Source organism: Cavia porcellus, unplaced genomic scaffold, assembly GCF_034190915.1.
Source record: "Cavia porcellus strain 051 isolate PalLab524CR breed Dunkin Hartley unplaced genomic scaffold, mCavPor4.1 scaffold_31, whole genome shotgun sequence".
NCBI classification, from domain to species: domain Eukaryota; kingdom Metazoa; phylum Chordata; class Mammalia; order Rodentia; family Caviidae; genus Cavia; species Cavia porcellus.
The window spans coordinates 1,526,510-1,550,814 of record NW_026947514.1 but is presented as its reverse complement, the minus strand read 5'-3'; the positions used below and the strand labels follow the sequence as shown (position 1 = coordinate 1,550,814).

Sequence of the window (24,305 nt, the reverse complement as noted above, 5' to 3'; positions counted from 1 at the left end):
TTCTGGCGAGAGGGCCGCTGTTCTGGGGCTCCCAGCCCTGCCCTGAACTGACCATACTGCATCTGTGGGGCCCCGGTGACTTCACATACATTGAGACGAACACAGGTAACCCAGGCCTGCCACCAAGGGTCTCCAGCCCGGTACACACTGCAGGCAGCCCACGGGTCTCTCAGACCCCAGCTGCTCTGCTTTGCTGACCCCAGAGCAGCCCGATTCTCTCGTCCTGGCATCCCTGAGCAGACAGCCTTCCTCAGCCAGGGCCTGGCTGATGGCCACCCTTCATCTCAGCATGGCACCGAGCACATGATAGACCATCACAGGGGCTGTCACAGGAGCCAAGGTGACACTAGGAATTCCAAATGTCCTCTGTGGTATCTTGGTTTCTCTTTTTGCTACTGGGGACTGAAGTCAAAGACAACATTCCCACTGAGCTACCATCTTTTTTTTGAAGACAGGGTCTTGCTAAATTTCCCAAGCTGGGTTTAAACTTGCAATCCTCCTGCCTCAGCTTCCTAGAGCATTAGGATTACAGGCATGTAATACCATGCCTGGCCCCTAGTGTTCTTTTTAACCTATATAACTTTTTTCCCCTGCATCCAGCATATAAGGAATTCCATGGCTATCCCGAGTATGGTGGAATATGACTGTAATCCCAGCACTTAGGAGGCTGATGCAGGAGAACTTTGAACTCCGGATCAGCCTGGGACACAGAGCAAGACCTGTCCCAAACAGATAAACAGGAAACTGTGACTACCTCTGCTTCTCTTTTTGTCGGGGAACTTCCTGGAGGGATCAGCATGCAAGAAGCCAGAAGCACTGGCAGGAAAAGGCTACAAACAGAAAAAGAGAAACAGACTTGACAGGCAGGCCCTGGGGGCCCCTGCACACTGCAGTCTAGGCATTGGGGCGTCACTCTGCCCAGGAAGCAGACACTTTGTCACTGCAATGTGATCAGCTCCCCACACTGCTAGGGGTGGGGGACAAGGTCTCTACAGCACAGTGAAAAGGCCCTTCCTGAGGACAGGATCTGTCAGCCACCTCCTACAGACCAGCCTGTACTGTGGGGCCCAGGGGACAGCAGGGTGGCACCCTGCTGGCACAGCAGGGTGAGCTACTCCCGGCTGGCCCAGCGCTGCTCATCGCTGACCACTCTGCACAGAACTGCTGCCACCTATGACAAGGGGCCCCTATCCTGGGCCTGGCTACCCCGGTAGGAGGACCCCGTGCCCCAGAGTGCAGAGCTCACCGCCTCCACTTGGTCCTGCTCTGCCACCCAGATGCACGCGCGTGGAGGGCTGGCTATTCCAGTGTGCACAGGGGCCTCGTGCACCTTCACACAGCAGTCACAGAGTGGATGGACAGGAACCAGTGCACTGCAAGACATCAAGCCCAGAGCAAGTACTTCTACACTTACTCTTTGGGGAAAAATAGCCGACCCTTTAAAAGCTGCAGAGTCAGCTTAGACCCTCAAGGATCAGATGGCAATCAGCAAAAGAAAACTGGTTAAACCTCATCATGGCAAACACAGAGGCATTTCAGCGAAACAAAGCATTCAGCTGTCCTTCAGGGACACACTGACTGCATTTATTGTAGTCACTACTTCATTGGGGGACTTTTTTTTTTTTGTCTTTTTGAGACAGGGTCTCTCTACGCAGTTCAGGCTGGCCTGGAGCTCACTTTGTAGCCCAGGGTGGTCTCGATCCTCCTGCCTCAGCCTCCCAAGTGCTGGGATTACAGGCGTGAGCCACCATGCCCAGCTAAGACTGGCTTTATTTGGACAGAGCGACCTGAAGGCAGAGCTGTTAAGATGAAGGAAACGTTCACAGCCAGGCTTTGGTTTTCTGGGGATTGAATTCAGGACCTCTAGCTTTCCAGGCAGGCACCTGGGCCACTGGAAGCCAGGTTTTGCATGAACATGAACGTCACTCAGTGCAGGCCTCAGGTCTCCAACCTCGCTCTATGGAGGAGCTTCCCTGCGCTCACAAAGATACAACACAGTGATGACCCTGCCTGCTTCAGGGAACCCATTTCTCAGGGTTTAGCTTTGGTCCAAGAACAAAATCACACCCACAAGACCGGTGGCCTGAGCCAGGTCGGCATCCTGCAGGGTGGGGCGTCTCAGCAGGCAGGAAGCACTGGAGTCAGCATGTCTGTCTCCACAGACAACCACACTCCTAAGGGCCAGGACAGCACTCCATTCTCAGGAACTAGGTGGAAACTAAGCGGTAGGACCTGGAGACTATTTGTCTGACATGATTATGATGCAACTTGACTTTCTAAGGACTATGATTCACCAACTCAGGATTTCAAGAGCACCCAAAATTATAGTACTACTGGGTGTGTGGCGCACACATGTAATCCCAGCACTCAGGAGGCTGAGGCAGGACTGCTGCAAGTTCAAGGCCAGCCTGGACTGCAAAGGGAATATATAGCAATGCCTTGTCTTGAAAAAGCCTAAAATTCCTAATACTGAAAAGCAGTCCTACAAACAAGAACTCTAATGACTTTGAGTGAGGGCCTGCAATAGGGAGGGCTCACTATCCTCAGACCCCCTTTCTGACTCCAGGGTCCAGTGATTCTAGAACATTTCTCTTACGAAAAACACAGGGCTTTGAATGAGACAAAATGATCAGTGTACGACTACTTTCATCGTCTGTTAGGTGTTGAAAGTTGTCCATCAAGGGGCTGGGGGCCTTGCAAGCAGGCAGTCGTGAGTTCAATCCCCGATACCGATAAAAAAGAAAAAGACAAAAAAAAAAAAAAAAAAAGAAAGCTCCCAGTGAAGTTCAAAGGTGCATGCTCACAGGATGTGAGAAAGGGACCAGGCAGGGGACCTGTGGTCAGAACTCTGGCCCTCAGGTTATTATCTAGGCTCCACAGAAACTGGGGGAATTCTTTTGCTCACAATAAGCAACTAAAAAACTGGATTCCCAGAAAGCATAAATGTATGTGCCCTTTAGCGAAAAAAAGAACTCGCCTGACCGATTCTAATGGTTCTTCCAGGAAACACAGAAATCCCCACACCAGGAACTCAGGGCTAAGAAGCCAGCAGCTGTGGACAGAGCGGGTGGATGTTTAAGGTCTGAAGGCCCCAGTGACTTCTCAGTCCAACTTCAGCCCAGTGCCCAGCCCCACAGGGCTTTGGATGGTGGCAGACTGCCCTGCGCCTGTGCAGCATGCCTGTCTGCTTCACAGCCTGGCCTAATGGAGGAAATTCCCACCAGACGTTTCTGATCAGCTCTAGTGTAATGTGATGTCAGGGACTCACCCAGTTGCCAAGCCCCAATCACAGGGACAGTCTCTTTACTTTTTATTTTTGATACCAGGATCAAACTCACAACCTAGCACTTGCCAGGCAGGCGCTTGTGCCACTGAGCTAAATCCTTGGCATCCTTTTGATTTTTTTTTAAGGTCTATTGATGTCACTTAAATATTCCCATCCAAATCACTAAGGAACATTTTCAAATCAAAAAAACTACTTGAAGGTACTAAGTAGGTAGTGCTTCCTTCTTCCTGCAGCCTAAAGGGTCTGTGCTGGCCACCAGTTTCCCTAATTTCCTTGTATTGTGTTCAAGATTGCCCCTTCCAAATTGCAGACTATGGGGACAAAGAGACACTGATTTTTTTTCAAACAAAAATGTTTATGAAAGAACAGACAATACAAACACACACACACAAACATATAATTGACCCCACCTCCTTACAGGGACCATTCAGGACTTGTAAGACAAAAACCCTATTGTTTTATTTAGCATAATAAAACTCCTTAAACTTTACCAAAAATTCCCCCTTCTGATAATTTTCCTACTATATAAGGTTATCTCTATTTCTAGATCCTGAGGTTCCTGAATTGTCATGCTTGCATAACCCATTTGAAAATTATGAATGATGCTGGGCATGGTGGTGCCCACCTGTAATCCAGCACTCGGAAGGCTGAGGCAGGAAGATCTGCTGTGAGTTTGAGGTCAGTCTGGGGTACAAAGTGAGTTCAAGGCCAGCCTGAACTGCATAGTGAGACAAACAAAAAAGAATGAATGAATGCTGCCTCTATTTCATGTCCTGATCAAAAACTCACAAGTAAAACACGAGAAACAAACCAAACAAACCACACGTCACATGGATGAGCCAAGTGGAAAGGTTAATGAGCTGTAATAATATTTGTTTTGCAACATCAAAAGCAGCAGAGATCCTGAATATAATTTGCTTAAGTCATAAATACTGAGATTGAAATATGCACATATAAATCACATTTCGGCTCCATGAGCCGAAAGCACTCCATAAATACATAGAAGGGCAATCAAGGGCAGATGGGCGGACGGGCACGGGGCTCCGGCACTTCAGTACTCCCACTCGTCGGATTTCAGGTCGAGATAGCTGAGGATGTTCTGGGCCAGCTTCACGGCCTGTTTCCTGGCAGCCTTACACTTCTCCTCTCCCTGCGGGTCCACGGCATCTAGGGCCAGCAGCTGCTTGGTCAGCAGCTCCTCCAGCCGGATGTAGTTCTTATCGCTTCTATTTCCGTCGAAGGAGAGGACCTCTCCCTGGATCTCCGACAGATTCCCCAGAACCTCCCAGACCGCCTTATGGCACGGGTGCTCCTCACTGGTAAACTGCCTCCTTTTCTCCAAGGCCTCCTTCAGGTCGATGTGCGTGATCAGCGTCTGGACCTCGATCACTGCTCTTCGCCTGGCTTCCCGGATGCAGGGGTTTCTTTCAAGACTCACCTCATCCAGCTGTCCGATCAAAGCCTGCAGTTCCGTCTTGGAGCTCAGATACAGTTCAGGAGGGTTTTGAGCTTGAAGAAATTCCTTTTTTATTTCTCTCATCCTCTTGAGGACCTTTTCTATTTTTAAAATGGAATGGTTCTGTCTCAAGTCAAATGCATGAGTTGTATCGGCTTCCTCCTCTGAGTCCAAATACTTCAGTAATTTGTTGATGTCTTCCACTACCTCCCGCCGATAGTTTCTGATCTCTGTGTGGCCGCACACATCTAGGGCATCCAGGTCAGCAATAAGCCCCGACAGTACGCAGGACAAATGCCTGCAAGTCTCACTACTGTCCACACCCATCAGCAGCGCCACCACGACCCCTCTGGTCTTGTTCACTTCGCACATCACAGAGTTGATTTTGGCGACAGAAGGATGTATGTCTTCAGAAAGTGGCAGTGAAGGCTGCTTTTTCATGCAGTCTTCGAGGATCTCTTGCACAGCACAGATCTTGGTGAGGGTGTGATACCTTGCTTTCCGCAAAGAGATCTTTCCTCCGGTTTTAACATGGGTCAGCCTCAGAATGATATCCTGCATGCCTTCCTCGATTTCATCAGTTATGCAGCTGCCTCCGCTGTAGAAGGGCACGATCTTCTCTTTCACGAGGGTCTGGGCCTCCTGGAAGATGTTCTGGATTTCGATGCGGTGTGGGTGGTTTGCATTCTGCTCCAGCTCTTTGAGAAGGTGCTCTATATCCTGTGCTGCCCTCTTCCTAGCTTGCTGAATGTCTCCCTTTCCTTCTGTATCGACAGAGTCTATTTCAAAAAGTTGCTTTGTTAGAATCCTCTCCAGTCTCTTGTAATTCTTATCACTTGACAGGCCACTGAAGCCGATCACCTGCTGTTCTATACTTTTCACTTCCTTCTGGATTTCCTGCAGTCTAGTAATGGAAGGATGTTGGTTTCCCATATCCATACTTTTCTTGTGTTCAGCTGCACAAGCACTGAAAGGCAAGAACAATAACTTATTAAAGCAGAGTCTCTGCCGAATGACAACCATGTATTAGTTCAGTCTAAAATTCTCATTTCTTCAAGTATGTACTTTAATTACTTTTTTGGCATTATTTTTTGTTTTTTTGAGATAGTCTCGCTATGCAGTTCAGGCTGGCCTTGCACTATTATTACTGCAGTTCTGCAATTACAGGCATGTGCCATCAGGCCCAGGAAAACATGTTAAAGGTTTATTCATGTGCTCCAAAAAGACAATCATACTCAAGTACAGAAAGAAAGTGAATTATCAATTTTCTGGCCCTGTGAATTCCTAATTCCAACCATAAAAGAGCATCATGTTGGGGCTGGGGATTTAGCTCAGCGGCATAAGCGCCTGCCTTGCAAGCAGGCAGTTGTGAGTTCAATCCCTGGTCGAAAAAGGGAAAAGACAAAAAAAAAAAAAAAAAAGAGCAACATGTCTTCGTCAAAAGCAGAATTACCAGCTTAGACACAGCACAAATTCCTTAGATTTTTTCCTTTTTGTCTCTGAGGCAGTATCTCACTGCGTAGTTCAGGCTAGCCTTGAATTAGCTTATGTAGCCCAGGTTGCCCTTGAGCACAAGGGAATGGTTCTGCCCTTGCCCCTGCCCCTGCGTCCCTAGTCCTGGGATTGCAGGTATGCACCACCAAGCCCGGCTCTGCTTAGAACTTAACAAGGTAAACTATTTTTTGGAATCCGCAGCGCATCTTAGTGGAATGTAAAACAATAGCTCTTTTAGCCTTCCAAACCTCGCGGGATTATGCCAGCTTTCCGGAAGAGCAAGCAGAAGCAACAGAGCCCCAAAGTCCGCCTTCCGCGTTGTTCTCCATCCCTCCCGCACCTGCCCCTAGAAGTACAGAACACAGCCAGAAGGACGTCCCGGACTCTGGGGGACCAGCACGTGCCCAGCCGCTACCATGGTCCGCCCCAGACACAGTCCGCAAAAGCGTGACAGCTGTGAAGACCCTGGCCACTCGCCTCCCGTTAAGAGTCCGGGAAGGCTGGCTCAGCATACGTTCCACGCTCCGGGGTTTCCAGCCAACAGGTCCCGCAAGGCGGACAGTGCACTGAGCCAGTCCCGTGACGCCCGCGTCCCTGCTCCCCGCGCGCGCTATCCTCGCAGCGCCCAGCCCGAGGCCTGGGCCAGCGGCCTTCACAGGCAGCGGCGCCCGAGCGTGGCCCCTCGTGGCATCCCCGCCCGTCCAGGCTAGGGTTGACCCGGGCAGCGGCGAAGGGGCCGGCGGCGGCGCAAGCTACTGGCCGCGGCGCCCCCGCACCGAGCCCCGCCGCGCCGCCGCCTGACCTCACAATGCGCGCAGGGCAGGGGCGCTGCTCCGCGCCCAGGAGGGCCGCCGCGCTCACCTGCGTCTCCCGCGCCATCGCGGTCCGCCCGCTCCACTTCCGCAGCGCCGAGGTCGCCGGTCCCACCCCCAGCCCCGGCCGAGTGACCCCAATCCCTGGGAAACCCGGCCAGCGCCCGGCGCTTACCTTGAGCCGCGCCGCTCCGGCAGCCCGCGGCTCTGCGGGGAATGCGCATGGTCTGCCGCGCTCTGCTGGCCGCAGCTTTTGCGACCCTGCCGTAACGCGACACCAGGTGCGCTCGCGACGCTGCCGTGTGGTGCGGAAGGTGGCGCGGGTAGCTATGGCGGTTCCGCGCCGCGGGCGGGAGGCCCTAAGGTCTTTTCTGTGCCGCGGCCTCGCGGGCAGCGGCTGCCGGCTCGATCCGGAGCGCGGGCCCGAGCGGAGGGACGCGGCGCCGGGCCGGGTAAGGGGCGGCGGGGACCCCGGAAGCGCGCACCCCAGGTCGTAACATGGCTGAGAGCGTGCGCCTACCTCAATCCCGCCGGAGGCTGACCTGGTTCTTAGGTACGCGGCGTTTTCGGTGCGGACAGCGTGTATTTTCAGTTTTGTGTTGGCCTTGGTAAGAGTATAAGCGCTTTTCTTTCAGCGGTGGCTGACTGTCTCGTAGGGCTTGACGTGAAATAGTTGTTGGCAAACGCGCGGAACTGGCGAACGGTCCGGAAGGAACGTCTGTGGCGAGAAAGAGGAGCGAGGGGTTTTTATGAAGTGCGCTTTCGGGGAAGGTGTTGTGTTTAAGGGAGGCCTAAAGCTTGATTTCCTCTGTGATGAAAATATAGACAGTGGAATGGGCTCAGAGAAAATGTTTAAACAAAGCACACGAATACTAACAATTCATTTACTTCCAGGCTGGTGAGAGAGGCTGGCAAACTTGGTTGAAAACAATAATTAAGAACAGAAAAGAGCCAATTAAGGATTGCAAAACGTGCCGGCCTTGTTAATTTTCATTTCCGTTGGACTGTGGTTCTCAGCACACTGTTATACATGTGGCTTTGAAATCCAGTCTAAAAAAAAAGAAAAAAACCCAGTCTAGTTTACAGTTGGGATAAAGCATTACCAGATCAAATTGTCATCCAGACCGTGGAGTCAGTTCCCTGGCACAGTGGCCACGGCCCTGACATCTGTTCCTAAAACATAGAAACTCACCCAGCACCTCAGACACAGTATCTGAACATGCTATGAGGGCACAAGAAGGAACTGGGCCAGCAACTTTCCCAGGGGGAGGGTTTTTCCTCACTTATTTCATTAACGATTGCTGGAGAAAAAGAACAGCACCCTTACATGATCATAGAGGCCCCGTTTAAACTGAAACAGGTTTTACCATGTCGTGGGTGAGCTATGCCAGTAATGTGAACAACATCAGTGTTTTGTTTTGTCCTTTTGAGACAGGGTCTCACTGTACTGCCCAATCTGGCCTTGAACTCAAAGCTATCTTCTTGCTTCAGCCTCCTGGCTGCTGGGATTACAGGTGCACCACCATGCCTGGCCAGACATAAATTTCAACAGCCAGTATCTGACTGAGTCCTCACTGTTTTTCTGTATGTCCGGGGAGTTAGACAATCACAGATTCTTTTATTCTTTTGTACTAATTTTAATTAGTATTGGCCGTAACACTCAAGTCATACATCACACAATCATATCCAGATTACAGGAACGGAGCTGCCAGAGTCGAGCAGAGTGGAGCACACCTGTCTGTAGTCCCAGCTTCCTGAGGCTGAGGCAAAAGGGTCTTTTTTTTTTTTTTTTTTTCATTTTTATCGGTACTGGGGATCGAACTCACGACCGCCGACCGCCTGCTTGCAAGGCAAGTGCTTATGCCGCTGAGCTAAATCCCCAGCCCCAAGGGTCTTTTTTTTTTTTTTAAGAGGATCTTAAATTGGAGCCCAGCTTGGAAAATTTAGCAAGAGCCTATCTCAAAAGTAAAAACTATTTGATCCCTGGTATAAAAAAAAAAAAAAAAAGTACAAACTAGTTTGAAAAGGAGGAGCTGAGAGCATAGCCCAGCGCAAAGACCCTGGTGGTTCAGGATTTGAAGACAGTACAGAAAGTGAAGGCAGAGAGCCAGGCAGACAGAGGCACACAAATAAGAAACAAACCAGGCAGAGCTTTCCCGAGGCGTCGCCGCAGCAGGGCTTGTTGAGAGTGCAGAGTCAGCTCAGAACTTACTGTGGGTGTCAGGAGGGAGGCATTACCTGAGCTGGAGCCAGAGGACAGCTGGATGTCACCTATCCATGCGATTATTCACCAGCGGTCTGAGGAGTGGACAGGTAGGCGTATGCCACTGGTGTATCTTCATGTTGTTGGATGCTCCTCCTTTTATATGATTCAGACAAGGGGGTTGTGTCATTTGTTGGTCTGCTGTGTCCAATTGTAAGAGGCAGTTCAGCTCTGTAACTTCTAAGTCGGCAGATAAGGACAGGGGTGAAGGTGGCTCTGGGCTAGTCAGCCTCACCAAGAGAGCAGCATAGGCACAGGGTTAAGGGCTCATCTCAAGCCATAGGCTGGCTGGCTGAGCCCAGCTGGCATGGGGCCTCCTCCCTTTTACTTTGTTGTCCCTATTTACACCACGAGGTTCCTAACTGGAGGAAGAGTGACCTGGTGCTCTTTCTTTACAGGCAGTGGCAGAGTGTGGACAGCCCAGACCCAAATTCTGTAGGCTAGCTCCCCCACATGGTAAGGCCACTTAAATATAAACCACCCTAGACAGTCCACTCCAGCCACCTGTTCCAAGCCCCTCCCAGCAAGGAGCTTTCTTCCTTAGATTTCTGATGAGCATCTTTTTTACAACCTCCCTTTCAGCTGATATTTTGTTGTTCTACTCTGGAAGACAGTGGCCCAGTTTGCGCAGTGTCCCAGCAAGTGTGTGGGGCCTGCTTTTGTCTGCCATAACTCAGATCTGTCGTGTGTTCAGTGTGATGGATGCATTTATCAGTCTGTACTCTGGAGTGCGCTGTACAGCTTAGGGGGGTGGTTTTTGATCCATTTAGTATGTGTGGCATCTGGTGGTGTGCGGTTTGCAGAGACAGAGTCAGGACCTTCTGTCTCAGGATTTGTACTCTATGACAGTGCTGGTTCAGCGAATGGAGTCACTCAGGGCAAGGCGCACCAGCACTGCGTGTCACGGGTCTGGCCTCTGCCCCTTGTGGCCCAGGTGGTGTCGAGGTCCTGCTATGCCAGGATTTCACCTGCCTGTCTGGAGATCAGTGTGATGACGTAGCCCCTTGGGGCCGTGAGTCAGAACTTGCCCGACTTCCCCTCGTGACTGGAGCCACGTTTTTTTATAGGACAAAAGTGTCCCGTGATGCTAGATCCTAGATGGCACAGAAGGGAAGGGTTTTACCTCGGGGCAGTTTGTGTTTGTTCTGTGTTTCTGACCGTCTTTGTTGCTTCTTGAGCAACTGCATTTCTGTGGCCTTTGAAACTTGGGTGTAAACATGAAACCTAACAGGAACAGGTGCTTCAGTAGATCTTACATTGTGGTCCCAGGTCTGGATTACTCTGCGTGTTTTTTGTTCTTTCTCCTATGCCTGAGTTAAGGACATCTGCTTTCGGGACCTGCACCACTTACTCTGGTCTTTGATATCTGGGTATCAGGTGGTTTTTTTTTCCAGTGTTGCCACGCTGGGCTTGAGTCCGTGGACTCATCACCCTCTGCCTCAGGCTCCTGCAGAGCTGAGACTGCAGGCTTACACCACTATACCCGACCTGGGTACCAGTTTTTAATAGAAAAATAGCCTGTAGGGTTAAACATCACTCTTTCTTCAAACCCAGCTTAAAAACTCAGCTCTTAAAAAACAAACAAACAACAACAACAACAAAAACCCAACCACTCAGCTCTTACGTGAAGTGTAACTTAGCTACTCAGTGCCTACTTGAACTGCTCTGTAGTTTCACGTCACTGGTCCTTCAACTGCATGTTGAAATTAATCTAGGAGACATTTTTCTTTTTTTGGTGGAGGCTACTAGGGATCAAACCCAGGACCTTTGCAGTGAGCTACATCTCAGCCCTTTTTATGTATGTATTTTTGTTTAGGGACAGGGACTTTCTAAGATGCTTGTTTTCCTAGGCTGGGCTAGAACTTGTAGTTTTCCTGCCTCAGCCTCCCAGAGTGCTAGGACTACAGGTGTATGAGTCATGACCAGGTAATCCGAGTGACAGTTCTGGAATGAGGCTGGTGTGTCAGCTTTTTGAGGATGTCTGGGGTGGTAGGAGTGTGAGGACCACTGGTTTCATCATGTACATTAGCAGTCGGTAGGCTTGAATTGTATTGACAAGTGTGGTAATAGTTAGCATTTGTTGTCTGCATGCATCTGTCTAAACATATTTTAACCAATTTAATCTCTACAATTTTACAGAAATCAGTGCTTTTATTGTTCCCACTTTACGGATGAGGAAATTCCAGCTCAGGAAGACTAAATAATACCCTTTGGGCCCTAACGCTTATCTGTAAGGAATGTAATTGTCCTATAGATAGAAAACAGTTGAACATTTCCTTCTAATAGTTTTTGGATGGAAATGAATAACTCCTGCTGAGTCCTGTTCCCCATACTTTGATGTCAGGATCACACTTTATTTACTTAGTGTATTTTGAGATAGGGTCTCAATATGTAGTTCAAGATAGCTTTTTGTTTGTTTGGTTGGATTTTTTTTAGTTGTTGTTGCTTTTTTGAGATAAGGTCTCTTTATGTAGTTCAGGTCGGCCTTGAACTGTGTAGCTCAGGGTGGCCTCAAGCTCATGGTAATCCTCCTCCCTCAGCCTTTCAGGTGCTATAATTACAGGCATGTGCCACCATTCCTAGGTCCAAGAAGGCTTTGAACTCAATACCCAGCCCAGGCTGGCCTCAAATGTGCAATCCTTTCTTAGTCACTTTTGGCCTCATAAAATGAGCTGGTACATGTACCTTTTTCTATTCTAGTGATTGATTTTCTGTATTGATAAGCCTTTCATTACTAGGCTCAAATGCTTGATATGCACAGCTTGTTTTGTTTTGTTTTTTATCGGTACTGGACTCATGACTGCCTGCTTGCAAGGCAGGTGCTTATGCCGCTGAGCTAAATCCCCAGGCCCAACATGCACAGCTTGAAGAAAAGGTTTATCTTAGCCAGGCATGGTGCCACACTTCTGTAATTCCAGTGCTCAGGAGGCTGCGGCAGGAGGATTGTTGCAAATTTGAGAGATTGGGTTTATGTAGAGAGCCCAAGGCCAGCCTGAACTGCATAGTGAGACCCTGTCTCAAAAAGACCAAAAAAAAAAAAAAAAAAGAGGAGGTTTATCTTGGCTTATAGTTTCATAGGGTTCAGTCCATGCTTGGCTGGCTCCAAGGCAGGGACACGGGTTGTTCATCCTACAGTGGCCAGGAAGCAGAGAGAGCAGGAAGTCACAGGCAGAGAAGAGAGAGCTTCCCTCCAGAGGCCCCCAGTGATCCAGCTCCTCCAAGTGGGGCCCTCCTAAGAACTCGGGGCTGGGGATTTAGCTCAGTGGCATAAGCGCCTGCCTTGCAAGCAGGCAGTCGTGAGTTCAATCCCTGGTACCGATAAAAACAAAAAAGATAGCAAAGAACTTATCAGCATGTTCATCTACTGATGAGGATAGCACCACCATGATCCAGAAGCCCACCACTAAACCCCTGAACAGCAGTATGTGCAGCCCCCACCCCCCAGTTGAATCTGGGACCTTCACACTGAGCCACATACCCAGCCCTTTTTATTTTTTTTTTTTTTTTTTTTTTTTTTTTTTTTTGTCTTTTTCCTTTTTACTGGTACCGGGGATCGAACTCACGACTGCCTGCTTCCAAGGCAGGTGCTTATGCCGCTGAGCTAAATCCCCAGCCCCCCCAGCCCTTTTTATTGATTTTTATTTTGAGAGAGGGTCTCTGTCCTTGGATCTTTTTAAGTTGCCACCTTGCAGGCTGGGCTTGAATTTATTCATGGGTTTGTGCACAGGCCCTGGGTCTATTTCCAGTCCTGGGGGGAGTTTAATTACATTTACATCGTAAATGTAATTAAAACAGTAAATGTGGGCACCCACAGGCAGGTCAGACCCCTGCTGTGACGGTTCCTGGGTAGGGAGGGTGTTCCTCTGGCCCAGGCTGTCTCTCCTGCAATTGGGGTCCTGAAATCAGGAGACTCAGATGGTGATTTTCCAGTAGAAAATGAGCTTGACCTCCCTGTGGCAGATCACCTGTACAGGTTGCTGACTGCTTTGCTGGTCTCTCACATGTGGAATAACGGGTGGGCACCCTTCCTCCTACCAAGGAGGGGGACTGGGGCTGCTCCTGCACCCTGCTGGAGGAGAGTGTGTGGCCTCGGGCCCTGCTGTGAGAACCCCAAATGGCAAGAATTATTCCCACGACACAGAGAGCCTTCCTGCTCTGGAAGGTTCTTCCCGCCAAGCCTCTGCCTTCCTTCCTAATAGCAGCTTTCTGGCAAACAGAGACTGAAAAGGGAAATGGAACTAAAGTCGGTACATCAGATTCATCTGTGGAGGATTGGTTTTGCTTTCCCAGAAATGAGGATTGCACCCTGGGCTTTGTTCCTGCTAAGCAGATGCATCCTACTAAAGCCACAGTCCGTGTCGTTCCCCCCCACCCTGTACTGACAACCTCACGCTTGTCAGGCAGGCAGTTAAAATCACTGAGCTAAATCCCCAGCCCATTCCTAGCCTCTGAAAAAATTACTTACTAATATTTTTTAAATCTATTTTTTGTTTTTTCAAAATAGGATTTTTAATTTTTTTTTTTTTTTTTTGTCTTTTTCCTTTTTATCGGTACCAGGGATCGAACTCACGATTGCCTGCTTGCAAGGCAGGCGCTTATGCCGCTGAGCTAAATCCCCAGCCCTCAAAATAGGATTTTGCTGTGTAACCCAGGTTGGTCTGAAGCTCTTAAGTCAAGAGTTGACACAGGAAGGCGTCCGCCCGCAGCCTGTGCTGGCTGCTGTGTGGAGGGGACCTCTCGTCTCACTCCCCACCAGCCCCTCCTGGTGGACAGTCATGCCTGTGTAGGAGCTGGCACCAGGCTACAGGAGGCGGGTGCTGAGGGGGCGGGGAAGTGAAGAAAAGTGAAATCATGAGGGGACGGAGCCCCTCCCCTGACAGCCAGGCCTGAGCTGCTGATAGGTTTCCTCGCAGCTGTCTCCTGTCTCTCCCCTTCACGCGTTTGCATTTGCTTATTTCCAGACCCTGAATGTAGTTTTCATTAAGTGCCTCAGACGTAGCTTTGGGTTAAATGCTTGCTGTTGCTGCTTTTTCTTTTCTTTTCTTTTCTTTTCTTTTTTTTTTTTTTTTTTTTTTTTTGAGGCAGGGTTTTGCTCTGCACTGTAAGATGGACTTGAACTGACTTTGTAGCCCAGGCTGGTCTCAAACTCGCAGCAATCCTCCTGCCTCAGTCTCCTGAGTGCTGGGATGGCAGGTGTGCACCGCCGTGCCTGGCTGGGCTTTCTTTGTACGTGCATCCTGGACAGCACTTTGGAATGCGGTTCTGTTTCCACTGTTGGACCGGTACCATGTGTCCCATTATAGTTTGGATGTGGCTTTCCCAGTGACAGGATAATGGGTGTGTCCTTGTATGTTTATTTGCTATCTGAAGGTCTTCAGTGAAATTTTTTTTTTTTTTTTTTTGAGGCAGGGTCTCAAACTATGCAGTCCAGGCTGCCCTTGAGCCCACTTTGTAACTCAGGCTGATCTCCAACTCACAAGGATCATCCTGCCTCAGCCTCCCAAGTGCTGGAATTATAGGCATGGGCCACCACGCCCAGCTCAATGAAATTTTTATTCAGCTATTTTGCCCATTTCAAAATTTTTTTAAATTGGGGTTTTCTTATTTTTGAGTTTTAAGTGTTCTATTTTGTGAGAACATGCCCTTTGCAGGCATGAATATATTTTCACCTAGTCTGTGGCCCATCTTCCTATTACCTTGAGAGTGGTTTTACGAGACTAAAATCTTAGTTTTGGTGAAGGCTAATTAATCAATTTTTGCCTTATGTAGTGTGCTTTTGCTATACTTAAATCTTTTTTTTGGGGAGGGGGTCTTTTTCATTTTTATCAGTATCAGGGATCGAACTCACGACCGCCTGCTTGCAAGGCAGGTGCTTATGCCACTGAGCTAAATCCCCAGCCCCGTATACTTAAATCTTTAAGGTTGCAAAAGTTTTCTCTTATGGTCACTCAGCTCTGTAATCTCAGCTGTTTAGGAGACTGAGGCAGGAGGATTGCAGGTTCAAGCCTAGGCAGCACAGTTCAGTAAGACACTGTCAGTGAGCAGATGAGTAGGGGCCACAGATGCAGCTTGGCAGCCGAGCCCCTAGGTTCCTTCCCAGCACACAGACACATGTGTACACACACCTGTTTGGCAGGGTTTCGCTTCTAAAAATTCCTTTTAGAATTTTTCACAGTTTTAGATTCTACAGATAGGTCCATGATCTGTCTCAGGTAGGTTTTTCATATGTGGTGCAGCGTAGAGGCTGAATCTTCCTCCCCTCATAACCCCCAGTGTGAGGATATGGGGTTATTCTAGCACTATTTGCTGGGCATGGTGTGTAAATGTTAATATTATTCATTGTAGTTCTTTTAATTTGGAAATTTCCTAGGCGTGTTCATGTTCTAGAGAAAATCCCTGTGGAACCTTAATACTGCAGATTATTAATGGTATAATAAACACCATGGGCTTGTTGAATTGTGTGTCAGTCCCACGCAGTTCTATTTTTGGTACTGGGGATCAGACTCACAACTTGATGCTTGCCAGGCGGGGCTTACACCACAGAGCTAAACCCTGGCTCCCATGCATTCCTTTCAAGGCCTCAAGATTCTGCCCTCCAAGAAAATCTCACCACGATTGGATTGGACCCCCAGATAGACATTCCAACCTCCGCCCCATTCACTTCTACAAGCCTGAAAAAGAGTCATTGTTGGAACAGAAGCTCAGAGAACTAAGACAAGAAACACAAGAATGGAACCAGCAGTTCTGGGCGAACCAGAACTTGAGTTTCAGCAAGGTAAGTGTAGGTTCCACGCGGATGAGAAGTGACTCACTTGGCCACTTGGTGGTGCTGAGTTGTCAGTGTTTGTGTTGCCTCTCTTTTCTCAGTATCTGTGTGTGTGCCCATGTGGAAGGTTTTTTGGTTTGTTTGTTTTTGAGAGGAGCTGTCTTTTTAGCCCAGGCTGGCCTTGAACTCAGGGTGATCCTCCTGCCTCAGCCTCCCAAATGCTGGGGTATGTAGAAGTTTTAAACGAATGTGTGTTGGTCATGGTGGCACATGCTTATAATCTCAGCACTTTGGAGGCTGAGGCAGGAGGATTGCTGTGAGTTCAAGGCCAGCCTGCACTACACAGTGAGTTCAAGCCAGGCTGAACTGTACAGTGATACCTTGTCTCAATAACAGAACAACCTACCACCATGTAACTATTTCTAGGAAGCATCAGCCTTCTTTTGGTTTGGGGTTGTTTTGTTTGTTTAATTGATTTTTAGGACAAAGTCTCACTGTGCAGTCCAAGCTAGCCTTGAACTCATGACAGCCCTCCTCGCCTCAGCCTCCTTAGCCTCCCGAGTGCTGGGATTCCAGGTGTACAACACACATCCAGCTCATGCCTGACACTCTTAACCAAATTCAGGTGCTTTCAGAGCAGGCTTTGAGACGGCCGTTTCTCACGAGGTACAAGGCGAACTTCTTTGGTGAGAGGGAGACGGAGCTATGGTTCTGATGGTCTCTTCTTCTAGGAGAAGGAAGACTTCATCCATGCGAGACTGCGAGCCCGAGGCCTGGGGCTGGGGGCGGAATCAGGTCAGTGCCCCGTGCGCTCCTGGCTGACCCTGTTTGGGCCTCAGTGCGGGCAGGAGGGGAGTTCAGGCGGCTTGGTTCCTGCCCTTGCCTCCCTCCTGCCTGGTGTCCGCTGCGTCTCTTGTCTCTGCGTCTGGTTTCCTTGGCTTCCTGTTACCCCTTGTCTCTCCTGTCTCTCCTCTAACAGCCTCTTGGGGCTTGGGGTCCTGATTGGTGACTCCCAGCTGAGGTCCCAGGGCCTCCACAGTCCCCTCCCTCGCCTGCTGCTCCTCATCCAGTCATAGGCCTGAGTCTCAGAGAGCCGCCTGCCGCCTCGTACGCTGCCTGGGTGACATTCAGCACATTCCTCAGCACTTTTGCTGCTTTCCGTCCTTTAAACATTGCTCAGGAGGCCGGGGACTTAGCTCAGTGGCTCAAGTGCTTGCCCGTGAGCGCAAGGTCGTGAGTTTAATCCCCAGTACCACAAAAAAAAAAAAAAAGTGAGGTTCAGGCTTTTTTTTTGTACCAGGGATTGAACTCAGGACCTCACGCTTGACAGACAGGGACTGTGCCACTGAGCTCTATCCCTGGCCTCTGTATCCTGATTTTTGCCCCTAGTTTCCCATTTCCCACGAAGTACTGAGAACTGTACCCATGGCCTTCTCACTGAGCTACATCCTCAGCCCTTTTATTTTTGTTTTGAGACAGGGACCTGCTACGTAGTCCAGACCACAGTCCCCACCCCTGTGCCAATTGCTCCCCGGTGCCTGCTGTCACACACTATTCCAATGGGAAATCCTGAACCACTGACCCTGAAAGCCAATAAACCAATTAGTGATTAGGCTAAGGCACATACCATCTGTCTCCTGCTAATCCCCAGCCAGCCTGGGCTGCTTTGGGTGGGGGAGAGGAGTTGCCTGGGTGGGCCCTCACCTGGCCTGCTGTGTGCTGCAGGCTCCCCAGAGGCAGAGGGGAGGAGCTGCGCACCAAGAGAGCGCAGGGTGGGAGCTCATGGTCTGTGTCCTGGTGGCTGCCACGCACAGACACTGGAGGAGGAGGGGCCTGAGGCTCGGGGTGGGCGCCCCACCAGTGAGGACCTGGGCCAGTCTGCATTGGGTCCTCTGCTGGCTGCGTGTGTGTGCACATGCGTATGTGTGTGTGCACACACGTATGTATGTGTGCATATATGTATGTGCGTCTGGAGACTAGCCATTCTCCTAACAGCGGGGTATGTGGTTTTCAGTCTTATTAAAGCACAGATTCCTTGTTGGTGGCCCTGCTGAGTAGTGAAAGGCTGGCCATAATTAGGTATCAGCCATGTTGGAAGCTGATGAAGCAGGCCAGGCTGTATCAGGGAGTAGGAGCTGGCGGAGGCTGGGGAGCTGGGCCTCAGGGCACAGCAGATGGGGAGGAGGGCCCCAAGTGCATAATGGTGGTGAGGTCACATCACAGAGCACAGTTGTCTTGGAGAATGCTAAGTATGTGTGGAAAGCATTCGTGCCAAGGAAGTAGCAGCTACGTGGCCGGTTAGCTACCTGGATTTAGTTGCTGCACAGTGCATGTGAGCCTTGTGATGTCTGTGTCACGTGCTGTAAACGCAGTTCTGTCTGTCACTGTGTCACTGTTGCAACTGCCACGGAGGTGGGGGGCTGGCAGGGTCCCCATGGTGGTAGGAGCACCTCACACCCTCATGCACAAAGTGTTGCTGGAGTCCAGCAGCTGCCAAGGCCACACTGGCCAGTGGCCTGGGGCCTCTTGGAGATAGAGGCAGAATCAGCAGAGCCAGCTTCTGGGACGTGCCACCAATGGGGCATCTGTGGGAAGCGATCCAGAAGCATCCCACCTCTAAATGGAGCACCTGACCCAGTGCTGCTGGCAAGACCTCTGTGCTGTGGTGGTGAGGAATTGCCAACTTTTGCACACAGGCTGCAGGCGTGGCCAGGGACTCATCCTGGGGAGCCTCGTGTCCTGCTGGGACCCTCGGTGGGGGACACACTGGACGTGGCCTGGTACCCAATAATAGGGGACTGAACACGCACAGGTGGCGCCCGAAGGCTCTGCAGGAGGGTGGAAACTGCTGCTTGACTTTCACATGCAGAAGGCACAGCTCTCTGGTTTGGTTCTGCCTGACCCCAGGTTAAATGTCACTTAACCTTTTGGCCAGAGCCGCCCTCTGCCAGTAATTCGCCAGGGGGAAGGGGAGGGGACTAGTGTGTGTTCCCCAGGCCTCTTAGACATGGGGCTGTTCCTTTGGCCACACACATGGGAATCTACAAAAAGGGTGACACTATGGACACAACGGGATAGGCACTGTGACCACAGCAAAACAGGAAGGGGCCACAGTGTCACCCACATGCTGCTGGCGTTGCTGTCAAAAAGCAAGTTAAGGGCAGGACACTTGCCATGCAGATGGATGTGATGTGCGTATTGAGTGTATTAAACACTCTTAAGGGTCAGGACAGTGTCCTGAAATGGGTCCAGGGAAAGGACCAGGAAAATCAGGAAGCCAGAGGAAAGGCCCCTGGGTTCAGCCGGGGTCTGAGTTCGGGAACGGGGTCCCTTGTGGACTCACGGCATGGGCTGGGGGTGTGGCGCTGCCGTCCAGCGCCCACTTGTCGGCCCAGCACTCCAGGCTCCACTGAGCGATCACCTGTGCTGTAAGGGGTTTCCCAGCTGAACAGGTGTGGTGCCTTTGCCTCGGGAGCCAGGCTTTGGAGCAGGTGTTCATTCTCCCTGGTTGACTGGTTCACTCTCGGAGTTCTTCTTGCTGAAATGTAGTGCTGAGGTGTTGTGCAGCTGTGCACCCAAATGGCCACAGGTTTAGGAATATTCACATTGGCTTGAAGATCTGTAAATGCCCGTGGGGAAAAGCTGTATCAAAATAAAACAAGTCAGTTCAGTTAGCTAAATGGAAGGCCAGTTAAACAGATAGTTTAAAGCACCAAAAATAAGTAGTCCCTTGTAGGGCAGACTGGACAGTGGGGAGAGGGAATTTCTCCCGCGCGGTTGTCTGTGCCTCTGGGGAAGAGGCGCCTTCCGGAGGGAGGGACTCACTGCTCAGCTGTTACTTTGAGCCACCCGCGCCCAGTGGCCCAGTGCCGTGCAGTGACTTAGGATGCTGCTCTCCTCCCCTTCTTTCCTCCCACACCTCCCGTCCCCCTCAGGTGCTCTGTGTTCTATAACAAATCTCTGTGTTGATGAATGTGGAGCATGGGTGACTTAGCAAGCATTTGTGGGGCTCCTGCTTTCTGCTGAGCACTGGACTGAGGCCTTGAGTGGGGTGGCCTAGCCTGTCTGCCCACCTCCTCCTGTCACTTGTTGGCCCTGATGACAGCTGGTGGTGATGACAGCCAGACTCTGGCTGCCTCCCCAGCAGAGCCTGGGCCATAAGGGATGCCGGTGTGGTCACGCCGAGATGAGGAAGTGGCCAGGACGTCATGGGTCAGGCCATGAGGCCAGCAGGGGACAGGGCCTGGCCTTGTCTGTCCAGTGGAACAGCTCTGACAGTGGCAGGGAGGAGCTGTCCCCCCCCCACTTTTCCTTTTTATCGGTACCGGGGATCGAACTCAAGACTGCCTGCTTACAAGGCAGGAGCTTATGCCGCTGAGCTAAATCTCCAGCCCCCGAGGAGCTGCTTTCTTAGCTTTTCGGTCCCCTCAGGCTGATGAAGGCCAGGAGATCTAGGAGGCTGATGCAGGACACAGCTGTTCCCAGGGCCCCCTGGAGACTGCCACCCTGACAGCCAGCCCTTGCATCCTCTGATGCGACACTCACAGCCTGCTCGGACTGCTCTGGTCTGGAGTGGCCTCCTCCACAGGACCCTGTCTTTCCTCTCCAGGGAGCTCCTTGGGTCAGTGGATGCCCCCTCCTCTGCCAGAGGAGCATTCATCCCGATACAGTTGAGGTCTCGGGCTGGGTGCACAAGCAGGCCTAGGGCTGCGCCCAAGTGTGGGGTTTTTTTGTTTTGTTTTTTGTCTTTTTGAGGCAGGGTCTCACTGTGCAGTTCATGCTGGTCTTGAGCTCACTTTGTAGCCCAGGCTGGCCTCAAACTTGGAGCAGTTCTCCTGCCTCAGCCTCGTGAGTGCTGGGATTACAGGTGTGCAGGGTGTGGCCCTGGGAAACCGCATGCAGGGAGTGCAGGTCTGGCCAGGGGCTAGCACAACAGGTCACACAGCAGGACTGACTGCTGGGCCTTGAGGATCTTGAGTTACTATCGAGGGTCTGCTCACAGTGTCATGTGAACCTGTGCCACCGTGCCCCACCCTCCAAGGAAGGCCCAGTAGCTTGGTCGAGGATGGGAACAGAGCTAGGGGACTGGGATCTGCCCTGGGCAGAGCTGTCCTGGCGACCAAGCAGCCAGGCCCTGCGCTCTCATTGCAAGAGGGGAGGGCAGTGCTCAGATCCCTCCCAGCTCTGCCGCATCTGCGGCCTGAGGTGGAGTTCCGTCCTGTTGGGGCTCAACCTCAGTGCTCCCTCACATACACACACACCCTGCAGGTGGAATGACATGGTTTCCAGCTTGAACCTGCCGCAGGAGCACCCAGGCAGTCAGACCTGAGTCCCTGCAGCCACCACCACGGGGTAGTACACACTCTGGGGCACCTCTGCCCCCCGGGTGGGCTGGAGTGGGTGCTTGGTGGGATGGTTCTTTTGCCTGGATGTCTGCAGTGCAGGGCCCAGTGGTAAAGGCAGAGCCACCCTCAGTGTCAGACCCTGGGGGGTGCCGCAGAGCTGTGCTGGGTGAGGTGCAAACCTCAAGCTGTAGGGTTCCGATGAGCCCGGCCTGGGCAGCTTGGTGGACCTCAAATTTGTGTGTTACCATCACTAAGTTACCTGGGCTAGGCTTGAATTTGTGACCCTTCTGCCTCAGCAGAGTGCTCCGCATCAAATCTATTCTTACGTCTTTTTTGGGTACAACTCGCGACCTTTTGCTTACCAGGCAGACGCTTGAGCTGCTGAGCCGAGTCCCCGCCCCATGGCTACTTTTTTATACTGTAGAATTGTTTTCTTGACTTCATTTCAGTTATTTATTGCTATTATATAGAAGTACACTTGATACTTGAGTTTCTTGCTTAGCTCCCATAGTTTTTGTTTATCCCTCCTCTTTTTTTTTTTTTTTTTCCGTTTTTATCGGTACCAGGGATTGAACTCACAACTGCCTGCTTGCAAGGCAGGCGCTTATGCCGCTGAGCTAAACCTCTAGCCCCTGTCCCTCCTCTTTAAGGCTTAATGTTGAAATAAAGATTTACTTTCAGGTCCAAAAGGAACGCTGAGCGCAGAAGACATGGCAGACTTCTACAAGGAATTTTTAAGTAAAAATTTCCAGAAGCACATGCAGTATAACAGGTGCGTGTTTTTCCCCCAGGGTCCCCGTCCGGCCCAGGGCTGGCAGGACTGAGTTCTCTCCTGCTCTCAGCATGTTAGTGCTTGCATTAGAGACAGACGTTGCATGGTTGCGTGGTTTCATCCACTTCACTCTGTGTTTCTAAATAAACTCAGTGGCTTTGGGCTGTGTGTGTAGGGCCTGGGGAACGGGGTCTGAGTGCTCTCGGGTGACGCTGCTGGGAGAAGCCCCCAGCTGGCTGGGGCCATTGTGGGAGGAGAGGCCTACCCACCTGCCAGACCAGACCCAGTAGACAGAAATAGTTGCTTTGTGTCACAGTGGAACTGACGGAAGCCCAGGGTCACTCCTGGTGATGACCGGCCTGCCAAGTCTTAGGGACAGAGACAGACAGAAACCCCTGGAGAGCAGCTGGCTTCCCTGCCCTCCTGTGCAGTGGTCACACAGGGCAGCTGCAGGAAGGGTAATGGTTAGCAAGTGCCACTTTGCCACCTCACTAGCGCCACCTGACCTAGGTCAGGGCTGCACTTTGGGCTGCAGTGCTGTGGCCCTGGGTTGGGGAGGGTGTGACAGGGCTGTGAGCCAAGGCCGTTTGCAGGGAGAAGGGGAAGGTTCGGAGTGGGCACCTGGGGATGCCATCAGCCAAACCCAGATTGCTGGGGATGCTGCCGATGACCCAGCTCTGTGGGGCAGCCAGGCCCACCACAGGCCAGGGGAGGTGCCGTACACAGGGACAGACGCAGGCCCTGGACTGGGTGTGGGCCCTGGAGCAGACCTTGGGACTGAGGACCCAAGTGGTGGCCGTGTACTGAGTCTTGTTCCTAAGCTTGTGTCTTAGAGCAGGGTCTCACTGTGTAGCCCAGAATGGCCTTGAACTTGCGATCTTCCTGCTTAAGGCTCCCAGGTACTGGGATTACAGGTGTGCACCACCAGCCCAGCTCAATCATGTGTTTTTAGAAGGATTTATCTAGTGACAGACTCATAGGTCCCTGTGTGTCCTAGTGACATGATGGGATGTGACGGCTGAGCTTTGTACTCAGTGCGACACTGACCATGCCAGGTGGGACAGGGCCAGAGGATGGGGTGGGGTGGCTAGGTGACTCAGAGCAGACAATGTCACCTGGGACTGTCCTGGGCATCACATCCTGCATGTGCAGCTCTCTGGGGTACGCAAGCCAGTGTGTGCAGAGCCTACCAGTGTGTCCAGCCCAGCGCAGAGGCCACTCCGGCCTCAGCATGGGTGAACCCCACAGCCAAACTGCACCTGCCCTCCCACACACCCTCGGCTGGGGTGGCCTCCCAGTTCCTGCTCTGCAGGGTCCCTGGTCCCCATGACACTGTCCATGGTGGCAGTGTCTGCCAGTGACCTTGCAGGCTGGTGTTGCATGTGTGTGTGTATGCACGCCTGCGTGTGCACAGCTCCACAGAGACGGTCCCCCAGAGCTCTTAACTCAGAGGAGGATGGGAAGCTCTGCTGGCCCTGGCTTTGCCCAGGCCAGGGCAGGTGAAGAGGAGTCCTTGCTCCCTGCAGAGCCAGCAGGCTGTGGCTCCAGTGTCTCAGAGCTGGGGGCCTCTCTGGGGTGTAGCCTCACTGCTGGCAAGAAGGGCAGATGGAGCAGGGGTCCCACACGCTGTCCTGTTTCCCCGCAGAGATTGGTACAGGCGTAACCTTGCCATCACCTTCATCATGGGCAGAGTGGCCCTGCAGAGGATTTGGAACAGGCTGAGATGGAAGCCGAAGAGGATGAGCCCTTAGCTGCCCCAGTCCTGATGTGGCCATGAGCCAGCTGCCCCTCAGGAGGGCCTGTGAGTGACTCAGGTCACTGTGTCTCAGGGCAGGGCCTCCTGCTCCCGAACTGCTGGGTCCAGCTGGGTACTCGACACGGATGTGCTGTTAAATAAAGCTCTGGCACTGCGTGCCTGACTCCTGAGTCTGTTTTTTTGTTGTTTTTGTACTAGGGGTTGAGCTCACGACTTTGCATGTGCCAGGCAGACACTCGTGTTACTGAGCCAAATCCCCAGCCCTGTCTCCTGTGTCTTGGATCCCATCAAATCAGAGTAGAACCATATAAAAATGTTAATAAAGTTTCACTTGAACACTTCAGCCAGGCACGTT

At 51.4% G+C, this 24,305-nt stretch overlaps 2 protein-coding genes across 7 annotated transcripts; one reads left to right on the top strand and one right to left on the bottom strand.

Annotated features, from left to right (window-relative positions):
* Positions 1-4,117: 4,117 nt before the first annotated feature.
* On the bottom strand, positions 4,118-7,735 carry Bag5 (BAG cochaperone 5). Of its 5 annotated transcripts, none has more exons than XM_013144953.3 (2): positions 7,569-7,735; positions 4,118-5,709 (listed from the first exon to the last, which is right to left on the bottom strand). In XM_013144953.3, exon 2 carries the CDS (start codon positions 5,679-5,681, stop codon positions 4,338-4,340), a length of 1,344 nt encoding a protein of 447 aa, XP_013000407.1. In that variant the 5' UTR covers positions 5,682-5,709; positions 7,569-7,735; the 3' UTR covers positions 4,118-4,337. The 5 variants fall into 5 exon arrangements, with proteins under 5 accessions (XP_013000407.1, XP_005000605.1, XP_003463183.2 ...); XM_005000548.3 differs by lacking the exon at positions 7,569-7,735 and adding an exon at positions 7,224-7,365; XM_003463135.5 differs by lacking the exon at positions 7,569-7,735 and adding an exon at positions 7,098-7,237.
* LOC100722780 (cytochrome c oxidase assembly factor 8) lies at positions 7,045-24,120 on the top strand. Of its 2 annotated transcripts, XM_003463136.5 has the most exons (5): positions 7,363-7,500; positions 15,889-16,086; positions 16,809-16,872; positions 22,104-22,194; positions 23,840-24,120. In XM_003463136.5, exons 1-5 carry the CDS (start codon positions 7,378-7,380, stop codon positions 23,943-23,945), a joined length of 582 nt encoding a protein of 193 aa, XP_003463184.1. In that variant the 5' UTR covers positions 7,363-7,377; the 3' UTR covers positions 23,946-24,120. The 2 variants fall into 2 exon arrangements, 1 of the variants encoding a protein (XP_003463184.1); XR_010044931.1 differs by lacking the exons at positions 7,363-7,500; positions 16,809-16,872 and adding an exon at positions 7,045-7,329 and having other exon boundaries at positions 23,840-23,933.
* The last annotated feature ends 185 nt before the right edge of the window (positions 24,121-24,305 follow it).

Coding starts and splice junctions, on each gene's coding strand:
- Bag5 (XM_063241261.1), bottom strand. CDS start 6,748: ATGCTGAGCCAGCCTTCCCGGACTCTTAACGGGAG. Junction 5,710..6,713: donor TCCCGGACTCTTAACGGGAG/GCGAGTGGCCAG, acceptor CTTGCCTTTCAG/TGCTTGTGCAGCTGAACACA.
- LOC100722780 (XM_003463136.5), top strand. CDS start 7,378: ATGGCGGTTCCGCGCCGCGGGCGGGAGGCCCTAAGGTCTTTTCTGTGC. Junction 7,501..15,888: donor GGGACGCGGCGCCGGGCCGG/GTAAGGGGCGGC, acceptor ATTCCTTTCAAG/GCCTCAAGATTCTGCCCTCC. Junction 16,087..16,808: donor AGAACTTGAGTTTCAGCAAG/GTAAGTGTAGGT, acceptor CTCTTCTTCTAG/GAGAAGGAAGACTTCATCCA.